The following is a 22945-nucleotide window of genomic DNA, read 5'->3' on the forward strand; positions in this document are numbered from 1 at the left end:
TTGCAAGCTGTATGACCAGTTGCTATTCAAATTGACAGGTGATGTGTAATTTGCGACCTTATTTCACATTATTGACACAAAGTTTTGCCATCTTCAGTTTTACAAAAAAGTACCAGTGCTGTTGTCAAGAGAAAGACGACCACAGTAAAGCCAATTCAACTCTACGCCAGCATCTGATTTCTCTTTAGAGCCTGATTTGTGTACCCATACAAACATTGAGGACAGAATAAGTGCTTTATTGGCACTTTGCACATGCACTTGATCCCAAAAAACTCATGTTTGTATTACTGTGATTTCAACAATAAATACAGTGGTGCAATACAGGCACTTTTCCCATATTTTTTTCACAGAATAATTATTTGGAAAACCATGAAATTGTTACATTTATCATTATTAAAGCATTCTGTGGGGCATCACAATACAATTAACCATATTATGTTAACTCCACGACCGCATATATTGGTATCGGTTTTATAACTGTATCAGATTTTTGGAGTTGGACAATATCAGGATATTATTATCGGTTAAAAAGTCATTATCGGACAACTCTAATCTTTATTAACCATTTTAAACTGCCTCCCCCAGTAGAGTGTGCTGATGTGTTAATATTATTTTCCTCTTTTAAAGTAGAGAATAATTATAATTCAGTTTGGTCTAAAATATCACATATCACTTGTAACACAATATTAGACAAAGCTCTTGAGTGAGAGCCTGTTTCTCAGATCGCATTTAATTGTCATTAGTTTTCATAGCCAGTAAGCTAAAAGACAGCAGCTAATCTGCCTGATACGTAAAGAGTAAAGTTCAACCAATTCAACAATTCATGGGAATAAGCGACCAAATTAACATCAACACAGAGGTTAAAACAAACAACAGGGATGGGCAGTTTATCTGTAAACCTGTAAAGAAGGTGGAAAGATGTCATTTGCACCGTCGACTGTTTAATTAGCACATGCATTGTACGTAACATTGATGCTGCATTCACCTGTTTCACGGAGGTGTCAACTAGTATGCCTATCACAGCCAAACTTAAGTGCATAAATTACCATAGAGATGCGTAGAGATACAGATGGCAACACTGTCGCATTGTAACTAAATGAGTTTTCCCGAGGCAACAACAACAACAACAAAAAAAGTCGAAGTTCGCTTCAGTCAGTGGCCATCATCTTCATCGCTGCTGGAATAATAATTTTTTTCTTCTCACAATTACATCGACAAAATGGCATCACAACGACAAGGCAGTGGTAGAAGAAGGTGTAGAACACCAGTAGAAGAGCATCCAGTCCTTAGGAGGCGACTAGAGGCAGTGAATTATGCAGTCTGTAGATGAGTCCCCAGAAAGAGGGGACATGGATTCAGAGGAACAGGATTTGATCAACAATGGCATTGATCCCCTCCAAGAAAGTAAAAAAATGAAAAATATATAGCCATTTATCATGAACATATCAAAGATCCAGCCAAATTAGATAAGATTTTAGCCCTCCAGACCTACCTTGAACAGAGTGACCCTAACTGCTGAATCAATAACATCTTGGATTATTGCCCATGTAAACAATGACAAAGAAAGGGGGTTTCTGTTTGTAAGATACTAAAATCCATTACAAACCTAAAAATTATTTGATAGATTATAAGATTACATTATTATATTTTACTCTCATATGAAACTCATACGTGAATTTGAAAACACAGTGTGAAAATGGCGATTCGTAAACAATAGAATATACATTTTTTCACTTTTCAGATTCAGATTCACTTCAGCCAAAGCTCCAAGAGCTGAGAGGGCGAGAGATAGATCCAGAGGCAGGGCTGTCAACAGACTTGCAGGGGCCTGGGGTCAAGAGACCATTTGAAACCGTTATAGGGGTCCCCCACTGGCTTGTCACGACAACATACGCAGCACTTTTAACGCTTTGCAAGCGATGATGGCGTAAATTTTCAAATTTTTAAATTTGAGATGGACAGTTAAATTTAACAGACCGTAATGTGATGTGACACAATATAAACAAACAATTTCCATCTTTTGTCCCATGTCGGCTACAGTACATTACAACTGAGAGTGCTATGCCAGCCTGCTAAGCAACAAAAAAGTATAACTAAACATCCTGTGCCTGCCCCCTCCACATCCCTGGGGTTATCAAGCTCTCAAACAGTCATGCGCCTTGATTTTTTGACAGCAAAATCATTTGTAACATCAATAAAATCCAGTTTTTGAGCAAGCTCACGCTCATTGCAGAGCATGGCTAGGTTGTTAAGCCTGCCCTGTGATATGCTGGAATGTAGGTAGTTTTTTATTATTTGGCCCCCTTGGCCCCCTTTGCAAAAAGTTTGGACACCCCTGTTTAACTGATGATCCGTAGACGAGGCCAGCTTCTTTCACTTGTTACCAGCTAAATATTATTAAAAAAATAATGATGGTGGAAGAACTAAGCATCTTGAATTTGAAACTGTATGTTGTCGGCGATTAGCCTCGCAATGATCTTAATTGTGGTTGTCAGCCCAAAACCCTCAAAATATACATTAAATGCATCTTACCAGATATAAAATGACTACTACATAATCTGTGGTGATCGTTTGGTGCCCAGTTATCTCGTCCAATTGCAGCAGTCCATCTCGCTCTCCTCTCCGGGTCTCTCGGAGTACGGTAGAACTTCAAGTCTCTCCGTCTATCTTTTCTGTTACTGCAACCAACCGCCACACACGCCTTCCCCATTTTGATTACTAATGTTAACGAGCAGAAAAACACGCCATAATAGGAGGAATTTACGTAGCGGTAATGCGTAAACACGACGAGCTGACGGACAATATGGCGCGGAGGCGTGGTTGTGACGTCATGTGAGTGGGGTCTATAGCGAGAGCGAGTGGATAGTGAGGGGAAGAGGATAGTGAACCTACACCGGAGCCCTTGAAGTTGGATCTTGCTTTTCATTCCCTCTGGGTGTCCAGCCACTCTCCACACCAATCTCCAAAAGGAGATGGTGGGGAAAACGGTTTAGTCGCCGCCGATCTGACCCTGAAACAGGTAGTACTGACTTACAGGCAACCAGTAGCAGGAGGATTTGCAAGCCTCCTGACCTGACTAACAATTTATCAATAATTTATATAATTTGACAATTTGTCATATTAAAACTGAGATTTTAAATTTTCATGATCAATTGTCAAAACCTTGCTGAGATTTACAGTTGATCAGTTATCAAGTAATATGTGTGATTTTCCATATTTGGCATTTTAAATTCCTCAACTTTGGCTGGTTATGACACTTTCAAAAATGCAAAAAACGTTCATGACAATCTTTTGATGATTTAGGAATAAAAAGATGTGCAACAAGGCATGTTTCAACTGTTTTTTTTTTAGTTGATAAGTACTCATAGAAAAAAGTCAACCCCTACTTTCACAAAAAATGGTCAAAGTTTATAGGGTTAAATAGGTGCATTCTGTAGATTATGTTATGTAGATTTAAACACCAAAGTAATATAAATTTTTTTAAACCGGTGCAATTTATACTGGGGCACTACTGATCAATACTTGGGCACGTGCCCAAGTGAAATATGTCTAGTGACGCGCATGGTAATATGTTGCCTTTAAATTGTGAACATTGCTGCATGCTTTGAAATAGATAATTGGAAAATAATGCACAAAAATACACACAAAACAAAAAATGTTGTGTATATTTTTAGATTGTTCAGTTGTTTCTTTGTAGCTAATCAGTAATAGTGACGACCAGTGGCGTGACAAACTCAGAGTGTTTAATCCCCATGGAGAAGGCTGGGGCCCGAGCTTTGTGCACTGTCACTTTTTCTGGGTTATAAGCCCCTGGACCGGGCTTTTCGGTGCTGTCTCTAGGTACACTGTGTCGCCCTAACATGGAGAAAGCAGGTGACTTGCGGAGATAAATGCTGGGGTGTGTGCTATTGTATCTACAAGGCCCCGGCGTCTTGGCGAGATCCACGGAAGGCCCGCCATGGCTCAAAGTAGCCGACATTGTGTAGCTGGCGCTGGCCGGTTTGTGTGGGATATGAGGGCCCATTAGTGGAGGGAGAGTGTACTTGTTCGGAGCGGGCACGAAGTCCAAGGTACGGTAGTTTGTGCGGGAGCCCATAGTGTAGGAAGGGGGCCGACGCTGGAGGTTGCACGGTGGGGCTTTTTCTGGGCTGTAGAAGCCCGGTCCAGGGGTGTGGAGGAGCTTCTCTGTGAAGAGAAGCAAAACACATAGTCAGGGCTTTCGTTCCAACGTATGACATATGGCGGGAAAAACAGACAAGGCTGAAAAAGCAGTTTCTGGTCTTGCACCCCTCTTTAAAATAAACTGTTGTATTTTAAGTAGGGCTGTCAAACGATTAAAATTTTTAATCGAGTTAATTACAGCTTAAAAATTAATTAATCGTAATTAATCGCAATTAATCGCAATTTAAACCATCTCTAAAATATGCCATATTTTTCTGTAAATTATTGTCGGAATGGAAAGATAAGACACACGACCGATATATACACATACAACCTACTGTACATAAGTACTGTATTTGTTTATTGTAACAATAAATCCACAAATGGCATTAACATGCTTTCTGTTAAAGTGATCCACGGATAGAAAGACTTGTAGTTCTTAAACGATAAATGTTATAGTTACAAGTTATAGTTTTATATCAAAACCCCTCTTCATGTTTTCGTTTTAATAAAATTTGTAAAATTTTCAATCAAAAGTACAGTTAATATAATAATAAGAAGAATAAAAATAACAATAATAAAAATAGAGTGACCAAAGTCTAAGTTTTACGTGTATTTTGCAGAGCTATTTTGATATGGAATGCCAGTTCATTTTGCATTGTTGTTTAACTTTGTGTCAGAATAGGGCCTCATTACTATAGACTGAAGTGCTTTTCTTTTTGTGAACATTATTTTTTTGGGGGGAGAGATAGGACTTTATTTTTTTTGTGCTTTCACTAAACGATACTTACAGTGGGGAGAACAAGTATTTGATACACTGCCAATGGGTTTTCCCAATGGCAGTGTATCAAATACTTGTTCTCCCCACTGTATGTTTGTTGTGAAGGAGTTGCCAATAAACGGCGCGGTCCAAAGAACGCCTGTGTCCTCTACTGTATAACATATATCTGTACATATCTTACCCAAAATACAACAAGAGACACATAATTGCCACTAAAAGAAAGAAAACTTACCGAAATATGTGTGGAGCACAAATAGCAATTTGCATTGCATTGTGAATACAGCATAAACGTCTCACAACTACTAATTCTCCCTCGTTTAGAAGAAATAACATGAGTATGGAACGGCGCTGCCCCCAAGCGGCCGGTGGCATTCTCTTCACTCTTAATGTCCATAAACGGCCTCATTGTAATCTGTTTGAGGCAATATGCGAGATGGTCATTCACCTAAGCGCCAGCAGAGGGCGGCAAAACTCCATAACAACAAGTGAGCGTTTCAGTGTAGTTATTTAAATCTGTCTGAGCGGGACATCTGCGTTAATTTCGTCAAATATTTTAACGTGATTAATTAAAAAAATTAATTAACGCCCGTTAACGCGATAATTTTGACAGCCCTAATTTTAAGCCAAAAGAACTGTTGTTTGATAGAACAATATGTCTAGTATATGCTGCCATAGCAGATGCATGGCGCAGTAAGCCCCCGAACTATTTTTTAATTTGTCCGTTTTACCCTGGAAACCCCTGTTTACAGACGTCGCGCAACCGCTTTTGTTTCAACCTAGCCATGAAAAGAAGGTAAGTAATCGTATTTATTATTCGAAATGTCTGTCATTTTTAGCCTAGAATCATGAATTGATGTCTAATATTTAAAAAAAAAAAAAAATTTAACATAAAAAATATTTTTAAAAATATTTAAATAAAACGACTTAAAAAAAATTATTCACTCGCAATTTTTAAACTTTTAAACAAATTACGTCACAATGAAAAAATTGGTGTCTGTAAAAAAGTCATGGATATCTACCTCATAACTATCGCTTAATTGTCCCGATCGATCGGGTCCGATCACGTCATTTTCAAAGTATCGGAATCGGCAAAAAAATATCGGACATGTCTTTTTTTAAATTTAAATCGTTTTCTAATTGTATTTAACGTTACAGACAAAATGTCTTACACTCATCCAGAGTAGTTTTGGCTTAAAGTAGGGCTATCAAATTTATTGTGTTAATGGCGGTAATTAATTTTTTTTAATTAATCACGTTAAGTAATTAACGCATGCGGTGCACGACCCACTCACGCATTGTCGCATTCAATATATAATGACGCCGTTTTACCTATAGATAGCGTTAAAAGGCAGCGTATAATGAGTAGAGAGAATTTTGACAGCCTTTGGAGCCATTTTTTATGTGGCTAAAGCCTTACAATATCTCTCTCATCAATTAAATATAACGTGGAATTGTGGGGAAGAAAGGTAGTAGTTGATCATTTTCTTAACACCCAATGTTCTTTCCCAACGCAGAGAAGATATATCAATTGGTAGCCCTACGCACAGTCATGTTTGAACTTCCCATCATGCATTTGGCCAGAAGTTAAATGGCTGCAGTATCATTTACTGAAAGCTCAACAAATACACTAGATGGCAACATTTAGTCACAATATACAAAGTCACATTTATCCTTTAAGAATTACAAGTCTTTCTAGCCGTGGATCCCTCTCACAGAAAGAATGTTAATAATGTAAATACCATCTTGAGGATTTATTGTCATAATAAACAAATACAGTACTTATGTACTGTATGTTGAATGTATGTATTTGTCCGAGTTTTATTCATTTTTTTCTTAATTCATTGCCAAAATGTATATAATCGGGAAAAATTATCGGGAATGATTGGAATTGAATCGGGAGCAAAAAAAAAAAGCAATCGGATCGGGAAATATCGGGATCGGCAGATACTCAAACTAAAACGATCGGGATTGGATCGGGAGCAAAAAAACATGATCGGAACAACCCTACTTAATTGTATTTTTTTCGTTAGTGTAGTTAGTGTAGTGTTTCCCCAATATTTTAGATGTAAATCATCGATCCAAACAAAGAAAAATTGGGAAAAAAAAAACGTTTAAAAGAGTAAATATATGAAAATGAAAATTTCGATTACTCTTTGATGTCTGCGATTTCTACATTGCGCCCCTTGTTATATTACCATGTTTCACCCATAAAATCCCCCAAAAATCCAGCTGTGGCCATTCACAGCTGTTTCTTGACACTCGGTGATACATGCTACATAGAGTTTTTGGATCGAAAAGAGGTATGTACGCGATAGTATCTCGTTAAAATCATGGCGTCTTGAATTATGCTCTCGCATGCGCCCACCTCCAGTTAGGGTTTTGCTGTTTAAATTTTTTTTTTTTTTTTTTCCAAATGCCCTCCTGTTCAAAATTTTTCTTCCCCCAGAAAATTGAGATTTTAAGCTTTCCAATGATGTATCACACGGACATATCGGACAATTTTGAAATTTGACCAAATTGGGGGTCTCAGAGCGGAACTTCGAGTCACCTGAGTGTTTTCCGCCATATACTCTCTAATTAGTCCTTTTTTGCCCTTTTTATAATTCATTTGCCAATGGCTTCCATTGTCACTGTACAACACATTTTTCTGTCCCTGCCAGTTTGAGAATCCTTTTATTCTGGCAACCTCTCTCTTTTTTTTTTTTTTTTTTTCATCCCGGACAAAACTTTTTGTCTCTGTTGCTCTGCCATCGTTGCAGAATTCGCGCGAAAGCGTTAGCATCGACTTCGGTCTCTATAATGAACGGGGAAAGCAGGAAGTGACATGTCGTAAAGCAGTCAGCACATTTGTAGTGTTTTTGTGTCACAGGGCTCCTGCCACCCTCCTCAAAGTTATTTAGAGCTGGTGAAAGCGATACAGACCCTCTCAAGATATACAAGAGGTGTCATTTAACTAGTTGTCAGTCAACATATTATCACAAATGTATGTATAATATATTTTATAAAGGTTGGAGAGTTACCTACTGTTGCTTTAAATACTGTATTGTTTCAATATGTTTTATTTATTTATTTTTAACAAAAACAAAAAAGAATCTCCCAAAACACTTTTTTTTTCTTACCAACACCAGGGGGTGCTGCAGCACCCACAGCACCCCATTTCCCCCGTCACTTTAAAATCTCCGACGAGTAGGAAGGAGCCCGGCCGTTAATAGAATCAAGAACAAACCGTAAAAGTTTAGAATCAATTCTATAATGAAGTGGAAGCCAGTGGAGTGACAATAACCAGAGGGTAGTATGTTCATGTCTCAATGTGTCGGGTAAAATTCGAGCAGCAGCATTGTGAACAAGTTACGGACAAGAAATAGAAGACTTCAGAAGACCAACATAAAGTACGTTGCAGTAGTCCAGCCTTGATCTTAAAAAGGCATGAATTGCTTTTCAAGGTCATCTAATAAAAGGCTTCACTTTGGCCAGGAGGCGGAGCTGGAAAAAACTTGCTCTTACAACAGAGCTAATCTGTTTCTCTTTATTTTGATTTGTGCAAGATACACAGGCCTGGATGGATAAAAGAATAAATGGTCAAGTTAAAATGTTCTAACTTACTTTGTGCTTTTTTTCTGCCCAACATAGAGTACGCAGGTGTGCCATCTCTCCCTAAGCGAGTCATCTTAGCATCAATGTGATACCGAGGTCCCGGACTACAGTCAACACAATACACTGCACACAAAGCAAAATATAATTCAGAACCAATACAAATTTAAAAGTAGGGTATGTCTGCGACTTGCATGACAAGGGCAAGTTACGCCCCCACCCTCATTCTTGCAGGCCGCAGACACATGACTTGATTTGTTTTGATGAGCTTTTTGCAGCACTAGACAAAGTGCTCTCCCTCCCTCTAGTGGTTAAGCATGGATTGAGCTACATGGCATGGTGATAAAAGAGCTATTCAAACTTCACTATAACAGCAATAATAAATAAATTGTCCAATAACAAATGAATGGTTGTACATAACTTGTAAACATTACATGTAAAATGTAATCATGGTTTTGTTCTTTTAAACTGAATATCATGGATTTTGTGTTACATATCACATGGGACTGGATGCCTGATGCGGTGATTTTTATGAAGAATATTGTGGGGACTTACTATTGTCACTCATCCTGGTGTGGAACGTGTATGCAGGGCTTGTTTGTTTTGTGAAGTCATGGCCGATAAAGCCAATAGTTGGAGGAAGACCGTATCGGCCTGGCCCAGGTCCTTCATACACGTGGTGTAGCAAATACAAAACATAACATTACATATATATCAGGCTTCATTTGTTGCATTAATTAAATGAAAAAAACTGATTCAATAAATACATGACATTGTGAAAGAATCCCTACCTAGGGTAGGGATACAATATCTCATATCTCAATGTACCATTCTTTCGATATGAATTTCACTTTTTAAATATCCCTGCTGAAATTAGGATATCCACAATATTCTAGTTGATCGAGAATTGAGATGCACTTTTATGAACACATACAGTGGAATTGATTCTTGGCTCAGGACCTGCAGAACCACATACAGTGGGGCAAATAAGTATTTAGTCAACCACTAATTGTGCAAGTTCTCCCACTTGAAAATATTAGAGAGGCCTGTAATTGTCAACATGGGTAAACCTCAACCATGAGAGACAGAGTGTGGGAAAAAAAATACAGAAAATAACATTGTATGATTTTTAAAGAATTTATTTGCAACTCATGGTTGAAAATAAGTATTTGGTCTATACCAAAAGTTCATCTCAATACTTTGTTATGTACCCTTTGTTGGCATTAACGGAGGCGAAACATTTTCTGTAACTTCACAAGCTTTTTACGCACTGTTGCTGGTATTTTGGCCCATTCCTCCAAGCAGATCTCCTCTAGAGCAGTGATGTTTTGGGGCTGTCGTTGGGCAACACGGACTTTCAATTCTCTCCTCACCCCGTCGAGTCAAAATGATAACAAGAACGGGGAGCAAAAATCCCAGAACCACACGTGGAGACCTAGTGAATGACCTACAGAGAGCTGGGACCACAGTAACAAAGGCTACTATCAGTAACACAGTGGGCCGCCAGGGACTCCAATCCTGCACTGCCAGACGTGTCCCCCTGCTGAAGAAAGTATATGTCCAGGCCCGTCTGCGGTTCGCTGTAGAGCATTTGGATGATCCAGAAGAGAACTGGGAGAATGTGTTATGGTCAGATGAAACCAAAATAGAACTTTTTGGTAGAAACACAGGTTCTCTTGTTTGGAGGAAAAAGAATACTGAATTGCACCATACCCACTGTGAAGCATGGGGGTGGAAACATCATGCTTTGGGGCTGTTTTTCTGCAAAGGACCAGGATGATTGATCTGTGTAAAGGAAAGAATGAATGGGGCCACATATCGAGAGATTTTGAGTGAATATCTCCTTCCATCAGCAAGGACATTGAAGATGAGACGTGGCTGGGTCTTTCAGCATGACAATGATCCCAAACACACAGCTAGGGCAACAAAGGAGTGGCTTCGTAAGAAGCATTTCAAGGTCCTGGAGTGGCCTAGCCAGTCTCCAGGTATCAACCCCATAGAAAATCTGCAGAGGGAGTTGAAAGTCTGTGTTGCCCAACGACAGCCCCAAAACATCACTGCTCTAGAGGAAATCTGCATGGAGGAATGGGCCAAAATACCAGCAACAGAGTGTGAAAAGCTTGTGAAGAGTTACAGAAAACGTTTGGCCTCCGTTATTGCCAACAAAGGGTACATAACAAAGTATTGAGATGAACTTTTGGTATTGACCAAATACTTATTTTCCACCATGATTTGCAAATAAATTCTTTAAAAATCAAACAATGTGATTTTCTGTTTTTTTTTTTTTTCTCTTCCACATTCTGTCTCTCATGTTTAGGTTTAACCATGTTGACAATTACAGGCCTCTAATATTTTCAAGTGGGAGAACTTGCACAATTAGTGGTTGACTAAATACTTATTTGCCCCACTGTATTTGAACAATTTGAAATTTAAGGGTGACCAACCTGTGGAAAACCTTTTCAAGAAATTTTAGGGTTAAAATGAACTTTATGTAGGGTTAATTAGAGCCACTGTAAATACTGTTAAGTTAAATTTGACATGAGTTTAAATGTGATCATTAAATTCTGAATGCAGCCATATCAGAAGACATTGTGTGCAAAAACTTATGCAACCAAATTACCTCATTTTTTTAGTTTATCTTCCAATAGATGCCAGAAGATTTATTTGACCAATGTAGGCACTTTTTGTGACATTTTGTCCGGTAGTGTGACAAGAATTGTCTCATGTAAATCAAATTGGGGATAAAACTGCAATATACACCTGGTAACTATGATTTAAATTGGCAAAAAATATGTTTTTTAATGTGTACTGTATATTTTCTACTTTTCAAAAAGGGGAATCAACTAACAAACAACAACTAATCTATAATATCAAGAGTTAATAATTGTTAAACTTACCTTTCTCTTTGCCTGCAATGGCCGGGTACTGTTTCTCCATTATGCTCATTGTAAATGACTAAAGACGTCGCTCTGAAATATGACTTATTGATTATGAAGACAAATTATAAGGATTGTTAACCCGCTGCCCTCACCAATGGGTCAGCACTGAAGACCACCCTCGCTCAACAGCATTGGCAGGTGGGTTGCCCGACCTTCCCTACCTCTCCTACCTGTCATTGTAATGCTATAGCCTCTGTCCCCCTCTCTTCACCATGCTAACCTTTCACTTTCCGCTCATGTAATATCACTCATCAGCCATGCGTGCAGTTGCCACAGAGACGGTTTGGGGGTTATTTCTCAGCCCCCTGCAATGAATGGATATGCCTTACTCCAAAAGGGAAGGGAGGCCATATTGACCCAGGGGTCAAACTCATGGCCCATGGGCCATATTGTCATGTGAGCCTCGATCATACAGTGGTATGAAAAAGTATCCGAACCGTTTGGAATTTTTCCTATTCCTGCATAAAATCATCAAATGTGATCTGATCTTTGTCAAAATCACACAGATGAAAAAACTGCTTTAAAACCACCCAAACATTTATAGGTTTTCATATATTAATGAGGATAGTATACAAACAATGACAGAAGAAGGAAATAAGTAAGCGAACCATCACTTTTAATATTTTAAATATTTTGTGGCCCGCCCCCTTTGTCAGCAATAACTTCAACCAGACGCTTCCTGAAGCCGCAGAGTCTCTGGCACATCGATCAGGATTAATCTTGACCCATTGTTCTCGACGAAAATGCTGTACTTAAGTAAGATTCCTGGGACGTCTGGCATGAATCACTGTCTTTAGGTCATGCCACAGCATCTCAATGGGGTTCAAGTCTGGACTTTGACTTGGCCACTCCAGAACGTGTATTTTGTTCTTCTGAAACCATTATGGAGTTGATTTACTTCTGTGTTTTGGATCATTGTCTTGTTGCAGCATCCATCCTCTTCTTAGATTCAACTGTCTGACAGACGGACTCAGCTTTTCCTGCAAAACATCCTGATAAACATTTGAATTCATTCTTCCATAAACGATTGCAATTTGTCCAGGCCCTGAGGCAGCAAAACAGCCCCAAATCATGATGTTCCCTCCACCATGCGGTGGGCATGAGATGTTGATGTTGGTGAGCTGTTTCATTTTTTCTCCACACACGTTGTGTATTACTCCCAAACAATTCAACTTTGGTTTCATCAGTCTACAAAATATTTTGCCAAAAAACGAAAAAGAAAAGCTCATGTAATGTGATGTATGCAACCCTACCATGTTAGATTGTGCGTCCCTGGCTGTAGGGGGACAGGTACTGATAAGCATATGCTTCTCCCGTCTGCCTATGTCTTTCTTCGGTTTTTCTTTCTTCGGGCAAATCACATCACAACTGTCAATGATACCGATGATGATGACAATAAACATTTCATTCATTCAATGACTGAAAGTTGTCTATGTCCTGAGGCAGCAAGACAGCCCCAAATCATGACGCTCCCTCCACCATGCCTCACGGTGGGGATGAGGTGTTGATATTGTTGAGCTGTTCCATTTTTCCTCCACACATGACATTGTGTGTTACTCCCAAACAATTCAACTTTTAATTTATCAGTCCACAAAATATTTTGATCTACAGTATATGATCTATCTGATGTTTGTCAAAATCACACAGATGTAAAAAGTGTCTGCTTTAACTAAAACCACCCAAACATTTATAGGTTGTCATATTTTAATGAGGATAGCATGCAAACAATGACAGAAAGGGGAAAAATAAGTAAGTGAACCCTCCTCCTAAGGAGACATAAAGAGCAATTGAAGCCAATTTTTACCAAACAATATAAGTCAGGTGTGTTCCCAATCACTGATGAGCAGTGTTGTTAATCTTACTGAAAAAAAGTAATTAATTATAGTTACAAATTACTTCTCCCAAAAAGTAATTGCGTTAGTAACTCAATTACCTGAATGTAAGAGTAATTAGTTACTTGGCAAAGTAATTGGTGATAATTACTTTTTTTTCCCTCAAAAAAAAAAAAAAACATTGGCCACACGATGGGAAGTTTTTTGTGAAGGTTTTTGGTACAATTGGCCCGAGCCCAATTCTTTACCCTAATTTACCCTTTACCCTGAATCAACTGTTAAAAGTTGTTAAAATTGCTCCCATTATTGCATTAGTTCCCTTCTCTCTACTTTCGACATATGAAAGTTTTAAAACTGTTTCATCATTTAAAGATAGATTCAAGTCAAGATTTTGCCGATTTAGAAGTATTTTAGATGAAAAGTTACTTAGGTTTGCTAGGAAGGTTCTCTACAACAGAGCCGTCCTAAAAAGTCTACTGCTTTAAGATGGCGGCTGTCTACTAACTCATCTAGTGCCATGTCTGTCATTTTGCATCTAGTTATATCTATGTACAGTACATGTGATATCTACCATGTCTACCATATCTACCATAACATGCGGGCGTAGTTAGTAGGCTATCGGCTACAACATGTATTATTGGCGCTACCTAGCATCGCGTTTGCTCGGCGTCACAACTTTCTTGCCTCCTCCCTACTCCTGCTCTGCTCTGTCGTCTCGGTGAGTCCGTCTCCCTCAGACTTTTCGACCACTATAGTAACGCATAGTAACGCATGCCTTTCCGTCCTCAGTAACGGTAACGGTGTTGCCAAGATGAGAAAAGTAATTAATTAGATTACCCACTACTGAAAAAAATAAGGCCGTTAGTAACGCCGTTATATTGTAACACCGTTATTAACAACACTGCTGATGAGTGGTTTAAAGCTGCCCTGCCCACTATAAAACACACGCCTGGTTAGAATTGTCTTGATAAGAAGCATTGTCTGATGTGCATCATGGCTCGATCAAAAGAGCTGTCTGAAAACCTGCGATCAAGGATTGTTGATTTGTATAAAGCTGGGAAAGTATACAAAACCATGTCTAAAAGTATGGATGTTCATCAATCAACAGTCAGAGAAGTTCTTTACAAATGGAGAGAGTTTTACACTGTTGCTTCTCTCCCAAGGAGTGGCCGTCCACCAAACATGACACCAAGAGTTCAGCGCAGAATACTCAGAGAGGTAAAAAAGAACCCTAGAGTGTCTGCTAAAGACTTCCAGAAATCACATGCACAGTCCAATATCTCTGTGCACACAACGGGTATATGTAAAACCATTGCCAAGAATGGTGTTCATGGGAGGACTCCACGGAGGAAGCCACTGCTGTCTGGAAAAAAAACATTGTTGCTCGTTTAATGTTCGCAAAAAGGCACTTGGAGACTCCACTTTTGGTAAAATATTTTGTGGACTGATAAAACCAAAGTTGAATTGTTTGGGAGTAACACACAATGTCGTGTGGAGTAAAAAAGTAAACAGCTCATCAACACCTCATCCCCTCCATGAAGCATGGCGGAGGGAGAATCATGATTTGGGGCTGTTTTGCTACCTCAGGGCCTGGACAACTAGCAGTCATTAATGGAAGAATGAATTCAAAGGTTTACCAGGATGTTTTGCAGGAAAACCTGAGGCCGTCTGTCAGACAGTTGAAGCTAAAAAGATGATCCAAAACACTGAAGTAAACTTCAGAATGGTTTCAGAAGAAGAAAATACACGTTCTGGAGTGGCCTTGTCAAAGTCCAGACATGTGCCAGACTGATCTGCAGCTACAGAAAGCGTCTGATTGAAGTTATTGCTGCGAAAGTGGGCGGGGCACAAAATATTAAATGTAATGTTTCACCTACTCATTTTTCCCCTTTCTGTCATTGTCTGCATACTATCCTCATTAAAATATGAAAAGCTATGTATATTTGGGCGGTTTTTGGGTGGTAGCTAAAGCAGACGCTGTTTTATAATCTTTGTGATTTTGACATGGATCAGATCACATTTGATGGTGATTTTATGCAGAAATGTGAGAAATTCCAAAAGGTTCAGATACTTTTTTCATACCACTGTCGCTTGCCATAATATTTCATTGATGTGTTTTAGGAAAAAAAAAAAAAAAAAAAGGCCTCAATATCAAAAATCTAATTACTGATTATTGATTACGCCTCAAAAAGGTAATCCAGTTACTTTACTGATTACCTTACCATCAAAGAAACTAAGTTACTTTAAAAGTAATTCATCAGTTACTTTTTACCATTTTTCTCCCTTTGCTGCCTCACCATAAAAATGACAACAGAAAAATCGCATGTAATTGATTTTCCGATAATTGAATATAAAGGGGAAGATCATAATTTTTTACATAGGGCTTAGACTTCGAGTTAGCGGGGGTTTAATTAGTTGATGCAGTTGATTTCAACCACCATTGACTCACGCTAGTTTAGACACTCCGGAGCCCTGAAACTAACAAATAACTGACAAACTGCATGGAATTTGTTGAAATTAACTGCACCGACTAATTACACCCACGCTAACTCGAAGATTATGCCTAACGTCAAAAATTTTGAACTTCAGGTTAGGGTTTGGTGGTTAACGCATATCAGTGCTCATGTAAAACAATGCAAATTGACTGCACAATAATCAACAACACACAAATGAATTGCACAGAGCAATAAACACAAAGGTGGGGGCGGGCACGAATGCACGTGCATGTGCACAACCCGGAAGTACGCCGTACACACGCGCTCAATTTGCCCACAAAACGTGGCGGCAACTAAGCACTTTACACTCAAACAGAATAACAACACATCCCAGTGATGCTAAACGAACACGTCACCTCACGGCATAAAAGTGCAACACGAATAATGATGTAAAAAATGCTTGCTGACTTGGCGAGGAGCAATAACGAGCCGCAACTGCAAAGCTACGAAACGGCTGTGCATGTAGCAGCTCCAACCTATCGCTGGAACCCTTAAGAATGAAGGAAAAATATTCATTTACATTCATGGACTCACACAGATTAACATTCACTCGTACATCTCAATGGGTGGCTGCACTCTGCTCGAATGTGCACCCGCGATCCTCACGCCTTTCTTCCAGCTAATATTAAAGAGGCCGATACAGTCTGCACATTTAGGATTAGACTAAAAACTAGAGATGTCCCGATCGATCGGGACAAGTATCAAAGTTTCAAAGTATCGGAATCGGCAAAAAAATATCGGCCATGCCTTTTATTAATATATATATATTTTTTTAATTAAATCGTTTTCTAATTGTATTTAACGTTACAGACATAATATTTTACACTCATCCAGAGTCTTTAGTTTAGGCTTAAGGTAGGGTTATCAAATTTATCCCGACAATGGCGGTAATTAATTTTTTAAAACATTTATCACGTTAAAATATTTAACGCAATTAATGCATGCACTGCACGACCCACTCACGCATTGTCGCGCTCAATCTGTAATGGCGCCGTTTTACCTATATAGAGAGATAAAAGACAGCGTAAAATGAGTAGAGTGAATTTTGGCAGCCTTTGGAGCCTTTTTTTATTTGGCTAAAGCCTTACACTCCCTCTCCCTACGTTTAGAAATATCATAGGAAGCAATGTGGGGAAGCAAGGTAGCAATTGATCTTTTTCTTAACACCTTATGTTATTTTCCAACGCAGAGAAGATATATCAATTGGTAGCACTACGCACAGTCATGGTTCCACTTCCCATCATGCATTTGGGCATGGCTACAGTATCATTTACTAAAAGCTCAACAAATACACTAGATGGCAATATTTAGTCACAATATACAAAGTCACAAGTCTTTCTATCCGTGGATCCCTCTCACAGAAAGAATGTTAATAATGTAAATGCCATCTTGAGGATTTATTGTCATAATAAACAAATACAGTACTTATGTACTGTATGTTGAATGTATATATTCGTCCGAGTTTTATTCATTTTTTTCTTAATGCATTGCCAAAATGTATATGATTGGGAAAAATTATCGGGAATGATTGGATTTGAATCGGGAGCAAAAAAAAGCAATCGGATCGGGAAATATCGGGATCGGGAGATACCCAAACTAAAACGATCGGGATCAGATCGGGAGCAAAAAAACATGATCGGAACAACCCTACTAAAAACGGTCCTATTTGACAAAGCTTATGGTCAGGCTAGATGAAAACAGACTGGACTCACAGTTCAGTCTAAGCTGCAGTAGAAGCTACAATGTCGGGGGTAGTACAGCCACTGAGTCCTATCCCCTGTTTCTCACTCTACCTACCTCTCGTCTTTACTTTATTCCTCTTTTCTAATTCTACCACTTGTCTTTACTTTATTCCTCTTTTCTAATTCTAATATCTAGTTGACTAGTCTCTTCATCGCTAGTCACCCGATGTCCCCTTTCCCCCCTCCCCTCTGGGGGAGGGGCCAACTTTCCGCAGCCGCCTGAGTATCCTGACCCCTGGCTGGATGGACGTCCTCGTTGCCCCCCATCTCATCTGGCTAGATCAGGGGTGGGCAAACCGGTCCTCGAGGGCCGCAGTGGGTCCTGGTCTTTGTTCCAACTGACCCAGCACAGATAGTATAACCAATGAGGTTTCAGCAGAAATGAGAAGCACCTGACTGCAATCGACTGATTGCACTTGTAAAACAGCAGATTGGTGAAAATGTGTCGTCTTAATAGGTTGCAACAAAAGCCCGCACCCACTGCGGCCCTTTGTGGAATAGTTTGCCCACCCCTGGGCTAGATGGACCGCTCAAGTTCTCGCACCCCATTGCGTCTCTACAAACTGCTAATACCCATCATAAATCCTGGTGCTTCTATAGCCTGTCCGTCCTGGGAGTGGATCTCTTCTGACTGTGGTTCTCCCCAAGGTTTCTCTTTTCCCATGGTTTTTTTTTAGTTTTTCCTTGCCGCCATGGAGGGTCTAAGGATGGGGAATGCCTAGGACTTGAACTCATCTAATTCATCTACTGTATCTGATTGTGTATCATATTGACTCTGCAAAGTCCTCTGAGACAACCTTGTTGTGATATAGACCCTACCCACGTGACGTCACAACTCCGCCCTCCTGACTGGTGCCGCCCAATTGTCCGTCAACACATCGTGTTTACCTGTTACGGCTACGTACATTCCTCCTATTTAAGGCGTGTTTTTCTGCTCGTTGACATTAATAATCAAAATGGTGAAGGCGTGTGTGGCGGTCGGTTGCAATAACATAGAAGATAGACGGAGAGACTTGAAGTTCTACCGGATTCCGAGAGACCCGGAGAGGAGAGCGAGATGGGCTGCTGCAATTCGAGGAGAAAACTGGGCTCCAAACGATTACCACCGATTATGTAGTAGTCATTTTATATCTGGTAAGATGCATTTAATATACTGTATATTTAGAGGGTTTGGGGCTGACAACCACAATTAAGATCATTGCTAGGCTAATCGCCGACAACATACACGTATGTATGTAGTGAGAGTGCTATCGCTAAACCATATAAACATTAAAAGCCCTAGCTCCATTGACAAATGACCTGAAATACATTAGACTTGACAGTGGATGTTAGCAAGAACAAAAGATTTTGAATTGAAAATTTCGTAACTCACCTTTCCAAGCACAAGATAGATTCCTGCCGAATTTTCGTGGACAAGGACCTGTTTCACCCAACCAGCAACGAAGTATTTATAAGCCTCCAAGCTCTTAAAGTTTTTCAAACTTTCGTGAGAATATGCTGATTTTGTGTGGATAAGATAATTGTAGATATCAGGGTAGCAGCTGTCAGGCAGAGACGGCGAAGACAGCGGGTCCAAAAATATTGATTTGGGCATCAAATATGGATCTGGCGACTGTATAGAACTAAGCTTTTCTACATAACGCCTTTTATGCAACACATCCAGTGAGTTTACGGCATCCAAAAGCACCGGGTCTTCCATGAAATGCATTATAAATTGCTCGATCAATTGAGACCATTGATAATACAGACACAAAATGACGGACAATGGGGCGGAACAATACAGCGATCACGTGATTTTGTGACGCCGGTGGGTAGGGTCTATAGGGCTATACAAATAAAATTGAATTGAATTGAATTCTCAGTCCCAAAACACTTAGCGCGTGTAACAGTGACTCGAGACCAAAACAGGAAGTAAATATGACCGGTTACCATGGAAACGAACACGTAGTGGGAACCTTTCTAACATTTTCTATTCAAAATGCTCTTTGTACGTGACAATATTCTTTATTCTACATACTGTACATTATGAGGCAATACCAAAACAGTAACGCACAAACACAAAGGAAAGTAACTTTAATCATATTACTAGTTTGGAAAAATGAATGCGTTAGATTGCTCGTTACTGAAAGAAAGTAATCAGATTACACTGTGACAACACTGGATATGTATTACCTTTAATGTCCCTAATGTGACTCAATCATGGAAATTTTCAGCTCCTGTGCCCTCCACTGACCCCTATTTTGCAGATTTGACAGATGCCGTAACTGAGAGGCTTGACAAGTGACATTATGAAGAAAACGAGCATTAATTTTTAACGGGCTGCTGGCCACTGCTGCGTTGGTAACCCGAAACACTTAGTTTGCTCTAACAGATTGGTGTTTTGCAGCTGATGCACACGTGGGTCCTAAAAGAAATTGGAAGTAAGGAATCTCCCAAGTAGAATGGAATGTACAGTTGCTCTGGGCAAACAGGAAATGAATATCTGCATGCTGTTGACTTTTGAAAGGAAAAGGTCATGCAAACAGTGACTTTAGATAACAGGATTTAGAAACTGTCTCATATGCATTTTCTATAGTGTTTTTCCTTTAGTCGTGGGTGAACTGGAGTATTTCCCAGCTGACTTTGGGTGCAAGGTACCATCTCACATACAGACAAACAAGCATGCACACTCACAACCACATGTTGACAATTAAGAGTCTGCAACAAACTTTTGGGGAATGTGGGAAGAAGCCAAAGAAACCTCGCACAAACACATGGAGAAATTGCAAACTGGACACAAAAAGAGCCGCAGCTGAAATTTGAAGAGCAGCGAAGAAACGCTACTCTTACTCTGCTACTTTGGGCTACACTTGTCGTTACATTTTTCCTCTTTATTCTACATATTAATATTTACTCTATTTTGTTTTTCCCAGTGGCATCTTTAAAGCACCTTAAAAAATTAAGTATTTGACATAGAGCACTGCCATCAACATGACTCGAAAGTGGGGATTTTAAACTCTCCCCCAGTTTTTATTTGACACTGACTGACCAGGGAAAATTGGAAATATGATCCTTTTAATTTCATAATAGGAACTGTGGTGGAACTATTCACTATTCAAACTAGGAACTAATTTCTCCACTAGAGGGCACTGATGCTGATTTGGACGAATGGTGAATTTTTTTCTCTTGCCGGAAGGCAATGATTTTTTAAAACATTTCTTTGGCTTAATGTGGTCATGTAATAACTTATAGTACAGTATAATAATAACATTTCATATAGACAATTTGGTGCTGAGTACCAAATACCATTGTTTGAAAAAAAAAGAATCAAACATCGTAAGAATTTACTCACAATTTTACTCATTACATGAGTAATCTTTTCACCAAATACTTTTGTACTTGTACTGAGTACATTTTTTACCTGACTATTACCGTATTGGCCCAAATATAAGACGGTGTTTTTTGCATTGAAATAAGACTAAATAAAAGTAATAATATAATAAAAGTGGGAGTTGTCTTATATTCGGGGTCTAGACATTATACCCATTCACGACGCTAGACGGCGCCAGATATCATTGAAGCGATGTTCTGTCATGACAAATCTCAGCTACTCTCAAGTTTAACCAGTTTGCATTATTTTATTGCAATGTTTTCCCTTATTCAGATTTGTTTCAAGACTACAGTTACAGTTAGACTTCACTTTGATGGTTAATGCAGTTATTGCAATTTTGTTGTTTTATCACAATAGATTGGTTTATTTACATTTAAAAAACCAGAAGCCAATTATTTACGAATGTGATTGCACTTTAGTTTACATTTTTAAATGTTCAGATATTAAGATTTGAATGAGGCAAAATAACATGCTTTTTCTCGCAAATTTATTGTTATAATCATTTGTTTCGGATGTACTGTAATTATTTTCTGTATAAAAATTAATTTGGTGTTCAAAAAGTCTTTTTTCAAACTTGAGTCTTGAAAAAGAGGGGGTCGTCTTTTAATCAGGGCCGTCTTATATTAGGGCCAATACGGTACTTTTCCTTGAGTAATAGTATTTTGAAGTAACGCTACTCTTACTTGAGTAAAATTTTGAGTTGACTCGTTTTTAACTTGCGTATCACATCAAAGTAACAAAATAACGGTGACACTAATTATGCAGTGGTTAACCACATTTAGCTGTCCAAAGCTATTTGTCCATTTACTACACTGTCATATTTACAATGCATGTAGTTATGATAAACAGTTCGAGGCCATGATACAAAACAACTAGATGGAACATTGTAGGATGACGACGCACTATTTAACGCTTAAGCTTGCATTTGTCCCAATGCTAAATGCATGTAAATAGTGTACGAACGAGATGTTTACTGAGCTAATCCTACCAATTCTGTCCGAAAATGATGTCTCTGGTGCCAAATTCACTGGTAGAGATGTGAAAGAACATACAAATGTTCAATGCAAGAGATGGCTTGAGTGTCGAGGGCTGAAAAAGATAGGAAAAAGAGCCAACCTGATCCAAGGCAGCTTTTTTATCGACACATTTTTCCTGTGTGCATTGCTTTATGCCACTGACACTGACATTCTCCTGTTTCATCAATCTATCCTTTACCACAATACGCCCTGTCTTTCTTATATATTATATCCTCTGGTTGTCTTACGTCTCGGATGTTTTTTTAGGGTAATTTACAGTGCTATTTTTGTGTAGCGATCGCAAATGCTACTCAGTGACAGCCAACAACCTTTACTTTTAATTTTTTCATTAATAACAAATCTTAATTCTATAATTTACTTACACTTCCCCCTTACTAAAGTTGTTTTTTTTACAATAGAAAAGGTAACAACAATGGCAGTCAGATACCATTTGATTTTTTTTTTTTTCAGGTGATTCATTGTCAGACAGAAGCAGCGTGGCAAAATGCCACGCTAAAAAATAAGTAAAAATATCAAAATGGCTTACCTCTTTGTCTTCTGCAGGACAATGGCCCCCCCAAAAAAATGTTGACTGCATATAAAGGTGAATGGCTTCACCTCACTGGTCTTTTGGACGTCCGAAAAAGTTAATCCATTGGTCACATCTTTTTCTTTTTGGCTTCGGGAAATGTAGGTAGAAAACATCCTTCATACGTCGTAATTTCTAGAGTCGTTTCTATAAGTTCCATAGCAGCCATGTTTACTCGGCATGGTCTTTTTTGAAAGATTACCGGCAGAAAACAAGCAGCAATAACATGAGTTGTATCCAAGGGCGTGTCTATGTTGATGTTCTATGTTGAAGGTGGCGACGTCACGGTCTAAAAATAGCATTCTGTACACTATTGGAATAAATCTCACTGCATGACTGTTTTGTTTTTTGTATTGAAATGTTTCGGTTGGTGGCGGTAATGCATACTGAACAGATTCCAAAACCACCAAAGAAGAGAGGAGTATAGAT

General features: G+C 38.9%; 1 protein-coding gene across 1 annotated transcript; it reads right to left on the bottom strand.

The window, feature by feature from the left end:
- Positions 1-3494: 3494 nt before the first annotated feature.
- Positions 3495-22579, bottom strand: cimap1d (CIMAP1 family member D). Its single transcript, XM_057840549.1, has 4 exons — positions 22475-22579; positions 9089-9199; positions 8546-8659; positions 3495-4185 (listed from the first exon to the last, which is right to left on the bottom strand). Exons 2-4 carry the CDS (start codon positions 9099-9101, stop codon positions 3698-3700), a joined length of 615 nt encoding a protein of 204 aa, XP_057696532.1. The 5' UTR covers positions 9102-9199; positions 22475-22579; the 3' UTR covers positions 3495-3697.
- Between the last annotated feature and the right edge of the window lie 366 nt (positions 22580-22945).

The sequence above is a fragment of the Corythoichthys intestinalis genome, chromosome 7 (genome assembly GCF_030265065.1).
Source record: "Corythoichthys intestinalis isolate RoL2023-P3 chromosome 7, ASM3026506v1, whole genome shotgun sequence".
Classification (NCBI taxonomy): Eukaryota; Metazoa; Chordata; class Actinopteri; order Syngnathiformes; family Syngnathidae; genus Corythoichthys; species Corythoichthys intestinalis.